Source organism: Trachurus trachurus (assembly GCF_905171665.1).
Source record: "Trachurus trachurus genome assembly, chromosome: 23".
Taxonomy (NCBI): domain Eukaryota; kingdom Metazoa; phylum Chordata; class Actinopteri; order Carangiformes; family Carangidae; genus Trachurus; species Trachurus trachurus.
The window spans coordinates 6,241,037-6,260,425 of NC_139912.1; the positions used below are offsets into that span (position 1 = coordinate 6,241,037).

Sequence of the window (19,389 nt, forward strand, 5' to 3'; positions counted from 1 at the left end):
TTTCTGTGGACAAACTTGTATAGAAAACCTGTTTCTTTGTAGATGATACTGTAGATTTACTGTTGTGTGTGTGTTGTTGCAGGACAACCAGGAGGTGTTCACCAGCCTCTACACCATGAAGTGGTTCTTCCAGTGCTTCCTGGACAGAGTGAGTGGATCAAACAGGAAGTTCAACACGTAATAAAGAAACGGTTTCTCACATCCAGATGTTCAGATCCTCCTCACAGCTGGAATCATGTTCTCTGTCTTTAAAAACAAACTGTAGCTGCAGTCAGGAAGAAAACAATCAATTTTTTATTGTCATCAAACTACATGAAAGAAACAAACCTAACCTAGTTCCTTTTATTTGAGTTGATTTTAAAAAAAGAAAAGAAAACTACAGCACCCAGATGTTTTTGTAGTCTTAATAAAAGCTAAAGGAAATTGTCGATATGGGATTTTAGAAGCTGTATTCCTCATGTTAACAACACACACTTTTTTTCCCCTTTAACATGATTCAAACGCTGTCGAACATGAAATAACTTTGCCTCGGTGCAGCTCTGCGGGAAACTCTTGGAAAACAAGTAGAAAAAGATGAAAATGAACAAAGACACACATTGTTTTTTTCTGACAGTGTTGAGTGTTGTGTGAAGCAAAACCTGAATGAACCGCAGCACTGACTTTATGGATCAACCAATGACAGGACAGCATATTTCATTCTAAATGAAACTCAGACCCCGAGGATCTGTTGATAAGTCGTCTGTTTTATTCTGTTGTAATTAATGTGATGTGATGATAATAAGAAGCTCTTGTGTGTGTGTGTGTTTGTGTGTTTGTGTGTGTGTGTCCAGACTCCCTTCACCCTCACACTCAGGATCTGGGACATCTACATCCTGGAGGGGGAGCGGGTGCTGCCTGCCATGTCCTACACCATCCTCAAACTGCACAAGAGTAAGAGCACGACGAGCCGCCAGCTGCTGCTGCTCCACACCTGTATACAGGGAGAGTCTTAACCCGTGTGTGTGTGTGTGTGTGTGTGTGTGTGTGTGTGTGTGTGTGTGTGTGTGTGTGTGTGTGTGTGTGTGTGTGTGTGTGTGTGTGTGTGTGTGTGTGTGTGTGTGTGTGTGTGTGTGTGTGTGTGTGTGTGTGTGTGTGTGTAGAGCACCTGATGAAGCTGTCCATGGAGGAGCTGGTGGAGTTCCTGCAGGTGTCTCTGTCCAAAGATTTCTACTTCGAGGACGACGTGGCGGTGGAGCAGCTGCAGGCGTCCATGACGGAGCTGAGGAGAGCCAAGCTGGAGCTGCCTGCACCAGGTAGCACACACCCACAGCACACACACACACACATACACACACACCACACACACACAGCACACAACACAGCACACACACACTGTGGTTTCTGTTCTCATAGTGAAGAAGTTGCAACTTTAAAAACACAAAACACTGCTGCAAACGTGATCAGGAGTTTGTTTTCATCAGTCAATACTTCATTAAGGGAGTATTTCAGCTTTTTCCTTAGTTTTATCATTTATATATAAGAATATTTCAGTCACTGAACAACAAAACAATTAAAATACCAACACAAAGTCTCAGAACTTGAATGAAAATGGGCAGAAAGAAGATGAATCACAAACCATCGATCAATAACAATGACACACACGCTCTATTAGATCCAGTTTACAGTGTTATTTCAAGATGGATATTTTGAGTAATTTGAATGTTAGTTAGATTAAAATAGCTTTTAAATCATAATTTGGTGCATTTTATAAACATTTATTAGTCTATTAATCCAAAAATGTTGTTTAACCATGAAATATTTGTTGTTTTATACATAAATATGCAGAAATGTATAAACAATAGATTTTTGTTACAAAAAATACTCTTCCAGGTCCCAGTGTTGTAGAAAATATTGGTTGTTTTATACATAAATATGGGAAACATATACAACAGTAGGTAAAATATGGCTTAAAATTGGATAATTGAGGAAATTTGGCTTTTTTAATACACAAATATGCACAAATGTATGAATAAATGAATCAATAAGTTTAAAATGTAGTCATCTGAGCAGTCAGACACTACTCAGTAACAGAATATATATTTGTTTTATACAAAAAATATGCACAATTTAATGAATAAGTGAGTAAATAAGTTGAGGAATGAGTGCGACTCTGCCCAGGTATCATGAGACTGAGAATGTTTGTTGTATTGTGGTAGGTAGAGCGTAGACTGACACACCTGTCACCTGTCCAACGTGAGTCCCGGCTCGGGGGGCGGAGCTTCCTGTCCTGTCGTCCTGTATCTGCAGCTGCTGCTCTGTTTCTCTTGTTTCTTCTCTGCTCTGCTCATTAATCTGCCTTCTCTCCCTCTTCTGTCAAACAATGTTAGCCAACAACAACAAATCTGTGGCCGTGAGCGGGGGCCACATCCCCTCCTACAACAGTAACCGGTGGGCAACCCTGACTGGTCTTCTTCCCTTTCTTACGTGTCTCTGTCCATCTGTCCCTCAGTCTTTCCGTCCGTCAGTTCGTCCGTCCGTCCGTCCTGTCTGTCCTCTGTCTGTCCAGCAGCACTCGGGTTTTTTCCTTCTCACAAACTACGTCTTCCAGATGTTTTTTTTTTTTTTTTTAAACCACCTCCTGCATCGCTTCAGTCCTGCAGTGGCTGACTCTCCTCCTCCTCCTCCTCTTCTCCTTTTCTTCTTCTTCTTTGAGTTTTTCCTCCTTTTTTCTCTCATGTTTTGATTCCTGAAGTGGCTGCAACTGTAAAAATGAAAGAGGGTCTCTCAGTCAGGTGACATGAAGCGCCCTCTGGTGGCCGTTTAAAGGCACTGCAGACACAGGAACTTTTACCTGGGACGTCGGATTAGAACATCTGACCAATAGAGACGTATTTTTCATATTTATAATAATGAACCTGATGTTTCTCAGGATGCAGCCTGCAGCTCATGTTCAACTTCAAAGTTCACACTTGTATTTGTAATGATGGGTTGATGCATGACAAAAATATAAAAGGAGGGGAAAATAGTTTGAGACAAGACAAGGATTTGCTGCTTCAATATAACAGAAAATATTACACAATATGTGCAAAACATGAGTTTTGTATGAATGACTGTGCAAATTACAAATGACTTTAGTTTGTACCTGAGAAGTTAATGAGTCGATTTACACCTGTCCTGGACAGTTTGCTGATCGTTGTCTTCCTCCGGTGTTTATTCATTATTTATTTCATGGATCAGTCGTCACATCAGCAAAACACTTTCTTTTTTTTTCTTCCTTTTTTTTAAAAAACTTTTTTTATTTTTGCTTTCTTCCTGAGCCCACACACCGAACACAGTAGCTGTCTGTTCGTTTCTCTGCCCGCTGACAAGATAATGAGCCACTTCTCCAACACTGGAGGCTTTTGTTAAACTTCCCTTTTAACAACCGTCTGCAGCAGCACGGCGCAGCAGGGAGGGGATTTTTTGGGATATTTCTTTTTTTTTTTTTTTAAATCTGGCATTTCTGCATCTGAACTTGCTGAACTGTGAGAAGTGACAGTGATTTCACTGTTGTGTGGTTTTTAATTTTAATTTTAAACATTACGTAAAAAAAAAAAAAAAAGATGTGTCCGAGTCTGGATTCGTCTCTTTCAGCCCACTCTGGGTTTTTTAACTCTGGGAGCTGAACATGTGTCCAGATGTTCAGTATCAGTCAAATCTCTTTGTGCCCTTCAGGACAGGACACCACGATAAGAAAAATCTCTCTGCCACCGCCTGAGGCTCAAAACAACAAACATTTTATGAGCAAACAGAATTATTTAGAAGGTGGATTCTCCTCCAAACAGTGTGTTCTCACCGGCGGTCGACACCTCTGCCTCCGAGCTTCCCTTCAAAAGAAGAAGAAGAAGAGGAAGAATCGCATCTTTTATGTGATGTAACGACCTTTAAAACCCCAAAAACAACATCACTTGAGTTTCATCGTCTTCACACCTTTTGTAAGAGAGGGAGAAAAAAAAACCAACACAAACAACCACGAAAGCGTTTCGACTTTTCACGGTCGAGAGTCAGCACCTGAAGGCAACGTTAGGACTTTTCACACACACACACACACACTGAAATAACTTCCTCTGTGTGAAATAAAATAAAACAAAAACACCGCCTGCAGCACCGAGACCTTTCAAAGTAAGATGGAGGACAGGAAGTAATCTGGAAGGAAGTTCAACTAAACTAAACCTGAACTCAGACTTGTACCTTTCTACTTAATATCATTGTGGCTCCTTCCAAAATCAGGGCTGTCAAAAATAAATCAATAATAAGGCGATGATGCAACTTCCCTCTCATGCACATTCCCTCATATTGGCCTTTGTCCTGTAGTTTGAATCAGTTGCTAGAAATGAATATTTACGCTAGATGCAGTGATGCCTCCCTATATCCCTATAGTCATAGCAGTAGGTTAGTTACCTTTAATTGTCGGTGCAAGCTACTGTATTTTTAGAACAGCTACGCTACGGAGGCTAATGAGATTTCTTGGTTTCCCTCATCAAACTCATCAAATACACAATCTAACAACTCCAAAACGCTCTGGTGGACAAGTTGTGACCTGCACATTCACCACGTTATGAGATAATAACAGAACGTTACCACACAGAGTTGTTTTAGAGGTAAATTCATGCAAAACAGCTGATGCACGTTCCTGTTGGGGGTAGCTAGTTTTTCAATCCAGCAGTCTCTGCATTTGCCTTGAAAACAACGTTATTGTCTCATAGCGTGGTGAATGTGCAGGTCACAACTTGTCCACCAGAGTGTTTTGGAGTTGTTGTATTTGATGAGGGAAACCAAGAAATCCCATGAGCCTCCATAGTGTAGCTTTGAGCAGCTCGCGGCTCCGCGCCGCCGTTCTAAAAATAGCTTGCACCGATAATTAAAGGCAACAAACCTACTGCTATGACTATAGAGATTATGGCAATGGGCCAATTTGCCAAAATGTTGAACTATCCCTTTAATGTTTTGTTTTTGTTTTATCTGCTATTAAACTCTTGAAAAATTATTCCAATAAAATACATTGTCAATATGAAATAATGTGCAATTAGCTAGCAAATTAATTATGAAAACTATGGACACTCATGTGATTAATCACTATTAAATAGCCAGTTGACAGCCCCACTGTAATTAAAAGACAGTAAAGTCATTTGTTTGACTACAGAAAACATTATATCGTGTTAACATGAGCAGACCCAGTGTGAATCTGCATTTTTTTCCGTTTTTTATTCACTCTTGTTTTCAAAAAGATGATATGAAAACTGACATTAGTTTTGTTTTCAGCCACAAAAACCTTCAGTTTATCTCATTGAAACCTTCATGGACTTGACGTGTTTGTTGGTTTTTCAAAATAAAAGCGGCATGATAGAAAAGCTACAAAAAGTTCCAGTCGTACAGAAGCTGTGAGCAGAAAGAAGACACAAACTGAAAAGTTTTTTTTCTCACACTCACTGACGAGGAAGAGGAGGTTAGCGACCCCCCTTCCACTCTGTTGCTTTAACCCAGTTAGAAAAGAGGGGGGAAACACACGAGGTGAAGGTCGGAGGAGAAAGTCGTCATGGAGTCGGTGCCAGTCCGTTGGTTTCCTGGATCACTCCCACAGCACTTCCTCTTCCTCCAGCTGCTGCCCGACTGGTCATCACATGCCCCCCCACCACCACCACCAACACCCCCTCCCACCTCAACACCATCACCACCGTGTCACCGTGCTCCTTGTTTCCTGTTGAAACATTTGTTGTTGTTTTATTTTGTTTTAAAAGAAGTTAATTAATCCAGAACTGTTTCTGTGTGACCTCTGGAGCGTCTTCGTCTTCTGCTGCTGCTGCATCTTCTCAGTGCAGCTTAATGAAACAAAATGGAGTCAGACTCAGTTTCCGGCAGCGCTCACTCGACTGTCACTTGTTACTTGAATTAAAGAGGAACTAAGCAGGATTTCTCCCGTGGCTATGCTACATTTTTACCTAAATTAAAAAGCTAATTGTGATAGTTAACTACGTGACTTGTGACTTGTTACAAGTGAGAACAAACGCGCTCCGTAACCCATAATCTTTTGTTTATGACGGTTAAGACTACACAAACGCACGCGCTGTAACATCGTATATGTTATGTAACGTTATCCACGGCTCCATTTATTGATTTTTCGCCTGCCTCGTTGTAAACAAATGCACATGGGCGAGGGGAGGAGCGTAACCGAAACAGCGGAAAAGCGAGCGGCCTTGCATAGTTCCCCTTTAATATCAAAAGGAGTGTTTCTGTTCCGTCCTCTGCTCTGTGACTCTGTGTCGTCATGAGTGTAATGCTCCTTTATTTTGACCTCTCTATGGCGGTGTGGTGTTGCATGACTCCATGTCCCTGTTGTGACTCCTCATCGATGTGAATCAGCGCCACAGTTTGTCCAAAAACCATCACCTCCTCCTCCTCCTCCTCCTCCTCTTCCTCCTGCTCCTCTAACGCCGTCTCCTCTTGTTTCTCCTCCTGCAGCTAAAGACGACGAGTTTCCCAAGAAGCCGCTCGGGCAGCTTCCTCCTGAGCCGGGAGCGGCGGCCGTGGCCAACCACGTGGCCAACGGCGAGAGCCACGCCGAGCCGGCCGAACCCCCCCGAGACCGAGACCGAGACAGAAACCCGAGCCCCGCCGCCGTGCCGCCGGACCGCCAGCGGGACAGTCGCCCCCCGAGCCGCGCTCGCAGGGACTCGCTGGACAAACCGATCCGCCACCACAAGGCGCGCTCCAGGGGGTCGGGGGAGATCCCCGGCGAGCTGCAGAAGTCCACGTCCACTACGCCCGAGCGGGGGGCCACGCCCACGTCGTCGTTGGCGTCTGCGCTCTCCCCGACGCCGCATCACCTCCTCGCCACGGTGGACGGCGGAAGGAGGAAGCCTCATCAGCAGCCGCCGCAGAGCCACGCCACGGCCAACCACAACTCCAACGCGGCGTCCAGCAGCAGCTCGCACAGCCGGGACATCGTCGGCCCCCGCTGGTTCAAACCCTCCGAGACCAAGCTGGAAGCCGTCAAAGCGGCGGCGGCTCGGGAGATGAGCAGGGGGGCGTCGCCGGCCCCCTCCAGCCCGGACGACCCCACCTCGGCCGCCGCCGCCGCTGCTGCCGCCGCCGCTCTCCTCCACCGGCGACCGCACTCCAAGGGCTTCGTCCCCGGCTCGGACCGCGGCTCCAACGCCTCCCAGTACGACAACGTCCCCGGGCTGCCGGAGCTGCAGGACTTTGAGATCCTGGAGCTGGACAGACCGCCGTCCAGGATGAGGACGCCGCGCAGCGAGACGCCCTACAGCGCCGCCAGTGGCAGCGGCAACAGCCCCGGCGGCCGCGTAACCCCCGGCAGCCTGACAGGAAGCGTCGTCTCCGTCGCATCGGGGGGTCGGATACTCCCCAAACACCCGCTGCCTCCTCCGTTCTCCCACAACAGTCCGACCGGATTCCACGCTCACCACGCCATCACGCCGCCTAGACACCCGTCCCCCGGCCGCACCACCGAGGTGCCCATCCTCCATCCGGCCTACAGCGTCAACCTGGACCACCGCGGCGGTGAGGACAGACTCTACGCCTCGCCGCCGCCACCGCTACCGCCGTCCTCTCGGTTCCAGCCGCCGCCTCCGTCCTCCAGCTTGGCGTTCGGCGGGGAGCAGCAGGTGTACGCCACCACCCAGCGGCATCATCATCATCATCATCACCTAAACAGCCTCTCCTCCCCGGAGAAGGCGCTCATGAACAACTCCTTCGCCACGTACCGCAGGCAGCCGCCGCCGCCGCCGCTACAGCAGCAGCAGCAGCAGCACAGCTACCTGCAGCACGGCTACTCCGACTACCGCTTCGATGGCGCCACCGTCCACCGGAGAGGCGGCGGCGGCAGCGACCTGCACTTCCTGCCAGCAGCGGAGGGGCTCGCGTGGTCGCCAGAGGACGAGCGGCCGCCGCCACAATCCCCCGCAGGAGGGATGCCGCGCTCGCCGAGCTTCCAGAGAGCCCAAATGTCACCGGTTCAGGAGTTCACATTTCCCAGCGTACCGGACAACGCCGGCGGTGGCAGTGGCGGGATGCTCCATTACAGGACACAGTTCCAGGAGCAGCAGCAGCAGCAGCAGCAGCAGCCGTCGCCACAGCAACAGCAGCAACAGCAGCAACAGACAACGGTCATAAGGCAACAGCTCCCCCAGCTGTTCGGAGGACCACACTACAGGCACGCACAGGAGGCGTTCGCCCTGCAAGAGTCCATGCTGCTGTAACCCGAACTTTACGGAAAAGACAAAAAACAGACACTGTAAAAAAACAACAAAAAAAAAAACAACTAAATGAATAAATAAAAAGGAAAACGAGGAAGTAGAAGAACTGAGGTGTATGTAGTCACCGACACTGTGGTTTAAAGACGACGAGACGAGCAAGTTGAAACGTTTGTTTGTCTGTTGTTTCTCTGTCTGTTGTGTGAAGTACTGACCTTCTTGACTGTCACGCTGCATCGTACAGTACGTAACGTTGCAGGACGCACCAGCCTCTGACGTTTTTACTGATCACTTTAAAAGAAAAAAAGAAAATTAAAAAAAAAAAAAGAGAGAGAGAGAGAAGAGAAGAGAAAAGACTGAAGATTTTATTTTATTTTTGGATGTAAATCATTAACGAGAGGTGACAGTATATATCTTTTTAGAGTCTGATATGTACAGTGGATTTTTTTTGTTTTTGTTAATATGCTGAGTTGTTATCAACACACACACTGCTCCCTCCCTCCTGAGAGAGCAAAAATACAAACAAACTCTGATTTATTTTCCATCTTTATTTTTTTATATGTTACTTACAGATATTTACATTAGAGATCGATTTACTCTATATGCTCGTGAATGTTATTTTTCAAAGAGAATAAGTTAAAAAAAAAAAAAAAAAAAAAATTGTGTCCAATGAAATAATTTAGAGAGCAGTGATTGACAGGTCACAAAGTTTTTTTGTTTTGTTTTTTCCATTTCACTCAAATCCGGATTGTGTTTTGTGTTTTAGTTTTGCCTTTTCAGTGTCAGTCAAAAAGATGTTTCCCTCCATTGTGCAATGCATTATTATTATTATTATTATTATTGTCATTATTGTTACCTGTCACACGTGAAGTACAGTACAGTACAGTACAGTGGGTATTTACACATTTTTGAGGCCAGTGTAGTTTTTTGGTTAAATTTCAACCCTGATTAGAAATTCAAAGAGTAGAGAGCTAATTTGTGAGGGCTAATATATATAAATATATTTTTGATTTGATGGCTTTAAGTCATCTGATTTGCGATGTAACTAGAGGTAACGTTTCTTTTTCTTTCTTTTTTTAAATCACTGTACTGTAGCCACCACATGTTGAGCACATGCACCAGGAGATGGATGTCAACTAGTCCCAGTAAAAAAAGAAAAAAGAAAAAAAGAAAAGTTGCTTTAGTTCAGTTTGTCTAATTATTCTCAACACTGTCATATCATCGACTACTGTTCAGCTGCTGGCACTTCCACTGGCATACATACAGTCTTCTGGCGCACACACACACACACACACACACACACACACACACACACACACACACACACACACACACACACACACACACACTCACTACATTTTAACCTTTAATCGGTCACATTCCCTTTGATTTTTCCTCCTCACTGTTTTTGGTTTCGATGCAGTTTATTCTCCAACAGTATTGATGTACTGTTCATTACATTCCCTAAGTTATCTTTGTTTTTGTTTTTTTGTTAAACAACTAATTACAGACCATTCTGATACTTTGCTTAATAAAATAAGGTGGGTTGAAAAATGAATCTTTTGACCTGTTCGATGTGTGTTTATTTCCACAGGTTTTTTTCCCCCCTGCTACCAACAATGAAACTCTGCCCCCCAGTGGTGCAGTGTAGTTTTGCAGTTTCTGCTGGTAATATATAAATAAATAAATAAATAAAAGTAAGTCGTTTTAAGATCTAGCAAGATGATGATGCTGAAGTTAGCACAGTTTATGATTTATGAACATTATGTTTTATACAAAAAAATCAACATTTTACTGCATTTTTCGACATTCAGACCACATTAGACCAGCAAAAGATTCTGCTCAGGCTTGTCAAACCTGCTAGAAAGCATAAAGATTATGTCAGTTTCTAATTTGGTAAAAAAAAAAAAAAAAGTTTCACAACCCACTCACCTCACTGCACCATCCGGGCTTTAGAACAAAATCTACCATGCCATACAAGCCAGAGCTCGTGCTCTGGGTTATCTCAGAGAGCATAAAGAACCTGTCAAACACCGTTTGTGATTTGTGAAATTTAAATGGTTAAATTATGAAAATACAACAAAAGGAATGTCTCACTGCATGCTTAGCCGTCTGGGCTGTATCACACCAGCTTTAGATCAGCATCTACAGTACCATGCCATACAAGCCAGAGCTCGTTGGGTCAGGTCTGAGGTTATTCCAGAGAGCATACTGTTAAGACCATGTCAAACACAGTTTCTGGTTTGCAAGACTTTTATTTTATTTGTGGAAGTGACAGAAGAAGTGACATTTCACTGCAGGTTTCTGCATCTAGACCAATGTTAGAACAGATCTAAATCAACTGTGCAAATCTGCTTTAGATTATTCCAGGAAGAACAAATATTATTATTTGTGAAAATACAAAAAAGGGACAATACTTTTTTCTGCATCTAGACTGTATATGAACAGGTCTAGATAACAATACTCTCAGACTTGTCACATCTGCTCTAGATTCAAACACTGTTTCTGATTTATGAAAGCTTTACCTGGAAAAAAAAAAGGGATATTTCACCATGTTTTTCTGCATCTAGATGCCATTTAACCAGATCTAGCTCAGGTCTCGATTTGGTCTAGAGAGCATGCTAATGGAAACATTGTAAGATTTAAATTGAGATGCAATCATGTCAGTGTCCTTGAGTAATGTCTTCAGAATACTATCAATACAGTAATTAATCTCAAAACACTTTATGGTTATATTCTTACCATTAGTTTGATACAATCATTTCTGCAAGAGAAAAGAAAGAAGCAAATTGCATATACAGTATCAAGTACAACAACAATTGAAACAAATGATTCACAACCACACATAAAGAGAAATACATCCCCATCTGTAGATACAAAATTAATTCAAAATTGACCTATAATCCAAAAGAAATTCTCTGCTTGGAGTTTCAGTGTTTCATGATGAACTTTTACTTGTAAAGTACAAGTGTGTGAGTGTGTACCTTTGACATTTCATAAAATAACCAGTTCTCTTATCTCCTAACACTGTTTTTTTTTTTTATCCTGCGTGCCAACAACATGAAGAAATAAAGAGCTTAGACTTTCACCTCCAGGGTCATGGACACTGTGAACAGAGCAGCATCCTTCAGCTTTATGAGTCTGAGTTTCCTCTCGTCTCCACGCTGCAGCTTTTTAAAGGCACACGTTGGTTCAACTAACTGGTCATAAATGAGGAAGGAACTTCACTCCTCATCATTGTTACACATCTCCATTTTAACACCTCTGCAGCCCAATCACCACTGGTGATAATTACTCCACACCAGTCGACTGTGAACCGCTCAAATCACTGCAGCGATCACCTGGAACCACGCTTCCCCTCTCTCCTTCTGTCCGTCAGTCGTGGGCTCGTTCTGTTCTGTTGCTCCACACTGGTTTACGTTTCTCGATGAAGGCTCGGATCCCCTCCTGTCCGTCTCTCAGCGCCAGGTTGTCGACCATCACCTTGGAGGCGGTGGCGTACGCTGCATCTCGACCCTGAGCCATTTGTCTGTGGGGGAACAAAACTTTTTTTATTTAACATTATCTATTCTCCATTAAGTCTGCTTTTGATTTCATGTAAAACCGACAGTGGTGACATTATAAATTTACCTTAATAATCTCAGGTAGGGGTGTCACGATTACTTGTTTTCATAATAAACGCCACAATTAATAATCAATTGTGAAGATTCCTAAAATACCGTCACTTTCCAAAAAAATACGCAAGATACTGGGTTCCCTAATGTCAATTTACCTAACATAACATTGAATTAGTAGGAATTTAAATGTAAAAAACAATTAAAATAAACTTAAACATTTGGTATAGATGACAATTATAGACTTGAATATGTCAAACATTTCCCCTGGAGGATTAATAATTGGTCCTATATTAATAGATACTTAAAATATTTAGTGTAAATGATTAGTAATGTAACTATATTTTGACTATATTTGATTTTACACATTCATAGTGTTGTGAAATTAATTAATCGTGATAATCGTAACACTGTGATTATTTCTTATTATCAAGAAACTCTGTAATCGTGACGTCACTAATACGTCAATCCCACCGAAGGCTTCTGATTTTTCAAGTTAAATCATTTGTTTGGAACAGAAAAATAACTAAATAAAGTAAAACTAATAATTAAAAAGATGTTTCATTGTTGGTAAAATGCTAAAACGGTTCCTGGACTTTAAAAAAACACACTACAACCACAGTGATGACAGTGAAAACGAGTGTGTGTGTGTGTGTGTGTGTGTGTGTGTGTGTGTGTGTGTGTGTGTGTGTGTGTGTGTGTGTGTGTGTGTGTTTTTCTCTCTGACCTCTGGAACGTGGCTTTGCCGAGCGCGACGACGGGTCGGCTGGCCTGACACACCCGCTGGGCGATGGCCATCGTCTCCTCCTCCAGCCGCTCCTCCGGCACCACCTTGCTGACCAGACCGTGCAGCAAAGCATCATGGGCCGAGATGGGAGTTCCTGTGAAGAGCATCTCCATGGCAACCTGGTAAAAAGAGAGAGAAGAGCTAAAGCAACTGTTGGAGCTACTAATGTAAAGCTGGCAATATTTGAAGATAACCTCCCCTATTTATAAATAATCAATAATCTACTGTCATTTTCTTGACAATAGTCTACTTGCCAGCCCATAGGGCCCCATTGTGAACCCGGAAATGTTGAGTACCCCAAAGTTTTATGTTAGAAACATATAGTATGGGTCCCCAGTATTCAGAAACTGCCGGATGCTAACTTATATATATTGGGCAATTAGCATAACAGACATAATTAGCATAAATTAGCATAATTGCCTATATGGGCAATATTTCAACAAAATTGACTTGGCTGATCTGGGCAATATTGGAGTGGTTTTAGGGGTTATTGATGATGCTGAATCCATTTCTGACATTTTCAAAATTCAAAATGGCTGTCTAAACCGGAAGTGACCAGATTTTAACCGCCAGTGGGCCGATTTTGATGGATTTCAAAATCTGGTCATCGGTGTAGACAGCCATTTTGAATTTTGAAAATGTCAGAAATGGATTCAGCATCATCAATAACCCCTAAAACCACTCCAGTATTGCCCAGATCAGCCAAGTCAATTTTGTTGAAATATTGCCCATATAGGAAATTATGCTAATTTATGCTAATTATGTCAATTATGCTAATTGTCCAATATATATAAATTAGCATCCGGCAGTTTCTGAATACTGGGGACCCATACTATCTATTTCTAACATAAAACTTTGGGGTACTCAACATTTCCGGGTACTCATTGTTGGCAAGTAGACTACAACTATCAGCTTTATTATTGATTAACTATTGGATTTTTTTATTTTTATGTTCCTACTTTTCCTCTCTCACCTTCCTCGGCACGGCTCTGCCGATGGCCACCGCCGGCGTCGAGCAGAACAGACCCACGTTGACGCCCGGGGTGGCGAAGGTGGACTTCTCCGTCACCACGGCAATGTCACAGCTGGCGACGAGCTGGCACCCGGCCGCCGTGGCAACACCGTTCACCATGGCGACCACCGGGACAGGTATGTCTTGTATCAGAGTCATTACCTGAAGCACAGGAAATCAGAGGTGAACAACATGTGATATCACTTTTTTTTTTTTTTTTTTTTTAAAGAGGCTGATGTCATGATCATCAAAGTGTGGGATAGTTTTACTTTTGAAGATATCATATGTTACTATGACAACAACAAAAATAAGTCAATGTATTATTATTATTTTTTTAAACTTTTTTATTTTGAAGGGAAATTTCTTAATTCATAAACACAAATTCGTAGGTTCCCAACTTTCATTTCCTCTGTTTTTTGTAGAAATGAATTCAATTGCCAAAATTGTATTGTTGAAGTTCTCTGTCATTCCTGTATCAGTTGATTCTGATGTTGTTTGTACTTATATATACTACTGTACTACTTTCAAATGAGAAATTAACAAATAAAACAAAAAAGAAAGTTGGAGACGGGGGAGAGAAGAGGAAAGAAAGCAACAAACTCACCTCAGAACAGGTGTGAAACACCTTGGTGTGATAATCTCTGCCCTGAGCCGACGTCAGCTCCTTCAGGTCGTGTCCAGAGGAAAACACTGGACCTTTGGCTGATGAAGAAAAAATAATAAAAATAAGAGGTCAGAACAACATCTTCTCTAACACACACTCACACACATTAAGAACACCGACCTGATATGATAATAACTCTGAGATCGTCACTGTCCACATCAGTCAGGATGTTTTCTCTGAGAGACTCCAGCATGGAGAGAGACAGAGCATTTCTCTTCTTGGGATTATTCAGGATGACTCTCCTGAAAACAGAGAAGACAGACAATAACATGTTGGATTTATTGTCATTGTCTTACTTTATGCATTCACATGCTTTATTTATTGTCTTGCTTCATCTTATTCCAGTGTTTTATGTGGTTTTAGTCAAAAGCTTCACTGACAGTTTGCAACTGCAACTGCACAAGAACTGGCTCCTCTTTTAGGACAGGGTCAAAATGAGAATAATTACTACAAACTGAGCAGCTCAGACACAGTTTAAAAAGTACATTTTAATCTATGTTTTAGTCAAAAAATCACACAATTGTATATCTCATAATACTGAGTGTTTGTTTACTTTTGGTTGTGGTTGTGTAACTTTTCCTTCACTGACAGTAGACACTGTAAAAATATGTTCTTAGCTGAATATATGTCGATGTATATGTTTAATATTTACGCCGAATTTATCTTCAGACAATACAATATGAAACAAAGTATTATATTAACCACAGTAACACACTGTTGTTGTTAAAAGCTACACACTCCCCCTAAATCCACAGTTTTAGCTTCAGGCAGCCTACTGTATGTAAAGGTTAAACACACGTCGGACATGTTTCGGTGCTGCACCTTATTCCGTTGTTTTGGTGTCTCACCGTCAGCGGCTCCGGTTCGGACTGAGAGTAGAACCGGGTCCCGGTGAGCAGCGGTGTTTTCCTGCTGAGCTGAAACACAGCGACGGTCCTGCTCAGTAAACTACGAGCCATGATTCACCTCTCTGTGCTCTCCACTCTCACTTCCGGGGTGACGTCAACCGTACGTAGTGCGACGTAGAAACAGGTGACAGGACAAAAAAAAATTAAAAAATAACAGGGGACAGGACAGGGCGGAATCATAACATACTGTATCATATCATATAACACAAGTTTTGTGCTAATATCACAAAATACCAGAGCTATTTGTAGTTATCATTTATATTCATTGAGAAATCTATTCGAGTAAAGATGAAAGTTTTCAAATGCTACATTTATATTAAGATGAATTTTAACTTTGCAAAGTTTTAATAACTCTGTTGAAACAGTTTTTTAAAAGCACTGGTGGCAACAAACATGTGAAAAGGTCTGTGCCAAAAAAAAAAAAGATTTAGGCTATTTTAAAACTGCATTCACTCCAACTAAATATAGCCTATAAAATGAATGACAAATAAGAAGAAATGTTTTGTGATATCATAGTTTATTATATTGAGCAGAAACGGAAACAACAAGTAACAGTATTAGTAACAGAGTACGTCCCCTTGAATTTCCATCTTAAAGGTGTACAGAAAAGAAAATTGAATTTGAGCCCACTTTGGGTCATAAAATTAATGTGATAACTCACCTTTCAGACGATGTAGGCCAAACTTTGTGCAAAATTCTATTTTTGAGTAAATCCGGGATTAAAGTGTGTATTTTTTTTTCCGCATTGGATAATGCAGGCGCACGGATTATACGTCAGCCTGTACACGATTCACCAGCCACTGATATTGGATCCGTCATCCGTCATTCAAACGTCTGAGACACGCACACACACACGGAGCTCGGTCTCGCCTCAAGCTTTGAATATCCCGCCTGCTCGATAACGACCAATCAAATTTGTTTTCCTTACTCGGGTAAACTCGTGTTGCAGCTCGTGACAACTCGGCGCGACAAACAGGACAAACGGCCATTTCTGTACACCTTTAAAGTTTCAACATGTTTCAACAAGCAGTTAACAACAATAATAGTCACATTTGTTCATGAAATGCAAAGCATGAGATTAAAAACAATACAGGCAGTTTTTTCCTCTCGACAGATAAAAATCTGAAAAATAGGGAAAACAAAAGTAAAATGAAAAATAAATCTTGGCTGTGCAATTGTGCCATGATAATAATGATGTAAAGCATACAAATATTTTTAACTAAAGTGCTAAAAAAAAAGAGATATTCACCATTTTTAGGGGAATCATGCAGTTATTACAGTACTTGAAATGGAATATAAATATATAAATATCAGTAGTCTGTAGTCATGTTAATCATTAATAGAAAACTAACATTAAATTAAAAGTTTAAAGTGACAATAAACAAATGAGTTCAAATTAATGTGATAACAAAGGACATTTAGCCTATATGAATATATATATATAACACATTTCCCATAAAGCTACATTTTAGCAATGGATCATTGTTTAGGTCTTTCACTCCCTCTGTTATCAGTGTGTTTTGTATCAACATTTTGTTTCCAAAAGAATCAGTGAACGTGGCTGAAAACAAATCAGTTGCTCGTGAACCTGATCTCATCTAAAACATCTAACTGTGTTGCTCCACTGCTACTGACACCCGTGACGGTACAACCTTGATCAGGTCGCCGCTCCAGGTGCTAATATACGGAAACATCTTGTCGGTGAATGTGTGTGAGAATTTGTGTATGTGTGTGTTGCTGTCAGGATCAGAAAACGAAAGACATCCTCCGTCCCAGTCCAGGTGGACTCTGATCCTCCTGGGCTTCTTCTTCATTGACAACTCAGATCCTGTGTCAGAAGGCGATAGTGGTTTGTACTCACCATCACAGAGCATGAGTCTCCACAGACCAGATGATGGGACTCCTTTCCTTGGGGTCGACTCTGCTAACACCCCCAAGGAGAAGGCTTTGTTGTCTCCGACCTCCAAGTCCCAGCTGTGAGACCCTGAGTTGAAGCCCTCAGAGCCCACGATGGAGTATAACTGGTCCATCCTCTCTTTCATCTTCCCCCTTTCAGGAAGCTGCTGCTTCAACTTCCCTTGTCTCACACTGGTCAGATCTTCAGACAGGATCATTTCTGGATGAGCACTGTTTGGATCCAGAATCACAGGACTGTAGGAGACCATCTTCTTCATCTTGTTCCAGATGTTGAACCTCAGGTTGCCCAGATGTTTGGCCTCATCTATCAGGGTTCCTGAGTCCAGCTGTGGATCGTCAGGCAGATGTTGCTGCTGGACTCTGTCCACTGCAGCCTTGTAGTTCTGCAGCAGTGAGACGTCTTTAGCTCTCAGCTGCTTCTCTGTTGCTCTGATGGTGTCTGACAGAGCTGTTATGTCTCTGCTCAGAGCCTCAGTCTTCTCCTTCATCTCCTCAGTCTTCTGCTCCTCCTCCTCCCTCAGTGCAGCCATCCTGGCCTCCTCTTCCTCGTTCAGAAACTCATGAAGCTTCTTGAACTCCTCCTTGATCCTTTCAGCTGTGTTGTCTGCTTGGTCTTTAATGTGCTCAGCTCTTTCATCACACTTTCCTTTTTTTTCATGAATCAGTATCAGTGTCTTTCTCAGGGGCTTCAAGAGCTCCTGAAGTTTCCTCTCATAGTCCTGCACAGCTTCATCAACAGGTTGGATTCTGTGGCTGCTGTGTGTTTCTGAATCCTTGCAGAAGCTGCAAAGCAGCTGTTCATCATCCACACAGAAGAAGTTGTGTTTCTCAGAGTGCAGACAGAGGTCAGGACGAAAAAAGCCTACTGAGGACCTTCTCCTACAGGCTGGACACTTAGGAGTTTTTCTTCCTGCCCAGTAGCTGTAGAGACAGTCTTTACAGAAGCTGTGCTTACATGACAGAAGCACTGGATCTTTTAAAGTGTCACTGCAGAGACGACAAGGGAGCTCCTCTTCTGATCCCGAAGCCATGTTCTCCACCCAAAGTCTTTGTTTTCTGTGCAGCTGTAGGTACAGTATATAAACCCGCAGCTGTATTCAAAGTATTCCCAGTATTCCCAGCTCTAGTGTAGTCGTTCCTCTTCAGGTGAAATTGTTCGCTTGGTGTAAAAACAAGTGAACAAAGACGTCTGCTGTTCCTCGTCCCACTGACAGATAACATCAATACTTGTTTCACTGAAGATTTTTGTTGTGGGCGGGCCTGGACTTTAGGCAAGGCAAGGCAAGTCCTCTTTATTTATATAGCGCATTTCATACCAAGGCAACTCAATGTGCTTTACATACTGTAAAGACAAAACTTTTTTTTTTTTTAAGAACAGCATAAAACAGCATAAAAACAAAAAACATAGTTAAAGGCAGGAGCAAAGAAGAATAAAAAAAGTAAAATGAAAGAAAATAGATAGTTAAAAGTTCTTAAAAAGAGCTCAGCTATAATAAGCACATGAAAAAAGGAAATGTTTTTAACCTAGATTTAAAAGTGCTCACAGTTGGGGCTGATTTCAGTTCTGCTGTCAGTTTGTTCCAGTTGTGTGCAGCATAACAGCTAAATGCTGCTTCACCATGTCTGGTTTGAACTCTCTGCTCCACTATCTGACCTGAGTCAGTAGATCTCAGAGCTCTACTGGGTTTATATTCTACTAACATGTCATTCATGTATTCTGGACCTAAACCATTCAGTGATTTGTAGACCAGTAGCAGAACTTTAAAATCTATTCTGTAGCTGACTGGGAGCCAATGTAAGGTTTTAAGAAGTGGGGTGATGTGATCTGATCTCTTTGTTCTGGTTAAAACTCGAGCTGCAGCGTTCTGAATGAGCTGCAGCTGTTTGATACTTTTTTGGGGGAGACCAGTCAGAAGACCGTTACAGTAGTCAAGTCTACTGGAGATAAAAGCATGAATCAGCTTCTCCTGATCAGTTTGGGACATAAAACCCTTAATTCTGGATTTGTTCTTAAGTTGATAAAAGGCTGATTTACTGTGCAGTTGAAATCTGAGACAGACAAAGTAGTACCAACAAGTGACCAGAGTCACTAGACTTCACTTTTTCTTACTTTAGTTCAGTTTTAAATATGAAACCATATAACAATAAAATACGTAACTCAATAAGACAGATGCCATTTATCTCACATCCACTAAGACACAAGAGCAGGTCTGACTCTCTTTTACATGACATATTGTAAATGATGGAAAAAGATAC

General features: G+C 42.3%; 2 protein-coding genes across 3 annotated transcripts in view; one reads left to right on the forward strand and one right to left on the reverse strand.

Annotated features, from left to right (window-relative positions):
* The window catches only part of usp6nl (USP6 N-terminal like), an 89,131-nt gene extending 80,867 nt beyond the window's left edge, over positions 1-8,264 (forward strand). For both annotated transcript variants that reach the window (XM_083999814.1, XM_083999813.1), the window contains 4 exons: positions 83-148; positions 831-930; positions 1,140-1,292; positions 6,478-8,264. In XM_083999814.1, coding sequence (XP_083855940.1) covers positions 83-148; positions 831-930; positions 1,140-1,292; positions 6,478-8,237 — 2,079 coding nt within the window. In that variant the 3' untranslated portion in view covers positions 8,238-8,264. The remainder of the gene's footprint in view (positions 1-82; positions 149-830; positions 931-1,139; positions 1,293-6,477) is intronic.
* A 2,185-nt stretch (positions 8,265-10,449) lies between these two features.
* Positions 10,450-15,310, reverse strand: echdc3 (enoyl CoA hydratase domain containing 3). The gene is made up of 6 exons (XM_084000012.1): positions 15,131-15,310; positions 14,429-14,550; positions 14,249-14,346; positions 13,606-13,806; positions 12,573-12,751; positions 10,450-11,760 (listed from the first exon to the last, which is right to left on the reverse strand). The coding sequence occupies exons 1-6, from the start codon at positions 15,265-15,267 to the stop codon at positions 11,607-11,609; spliced, it is 891 nt and encodes a 296-aa protein (XP_083856138.1). The 5' UTR covers positions 15,268-15,310; the 3' UTR covers positions 10,450-11,606.
* Positions 15,311-19,389: the final 4,079 nt, after the last annotated feature.

Bases quoted from the DNA above. Each gene is read 5' to 3' on its own strand.
- echdc3 (XM_084000012.1), bottom strand. From the start codon at position 15,267: ATGGCTCGTAGTTTACTGAGCAGGACCGTCGCTGTGTTTCAGCTCAGC. The intron at 14,551-15,130 runs GTGCAGCACCGA...CTCTGTTTTCAG, and splicing joins CACCAAAACAACGGAATAAG to GAGAGTCATCCTGAATAATC. The intron at 12,752-13,605 runs GTGAGAGAGGAA...TCTTTTTACCAG, and splicing joins GCAGAGCCGTGCCGAGGAAG to GTTGCCATGGAGATGCTCTT.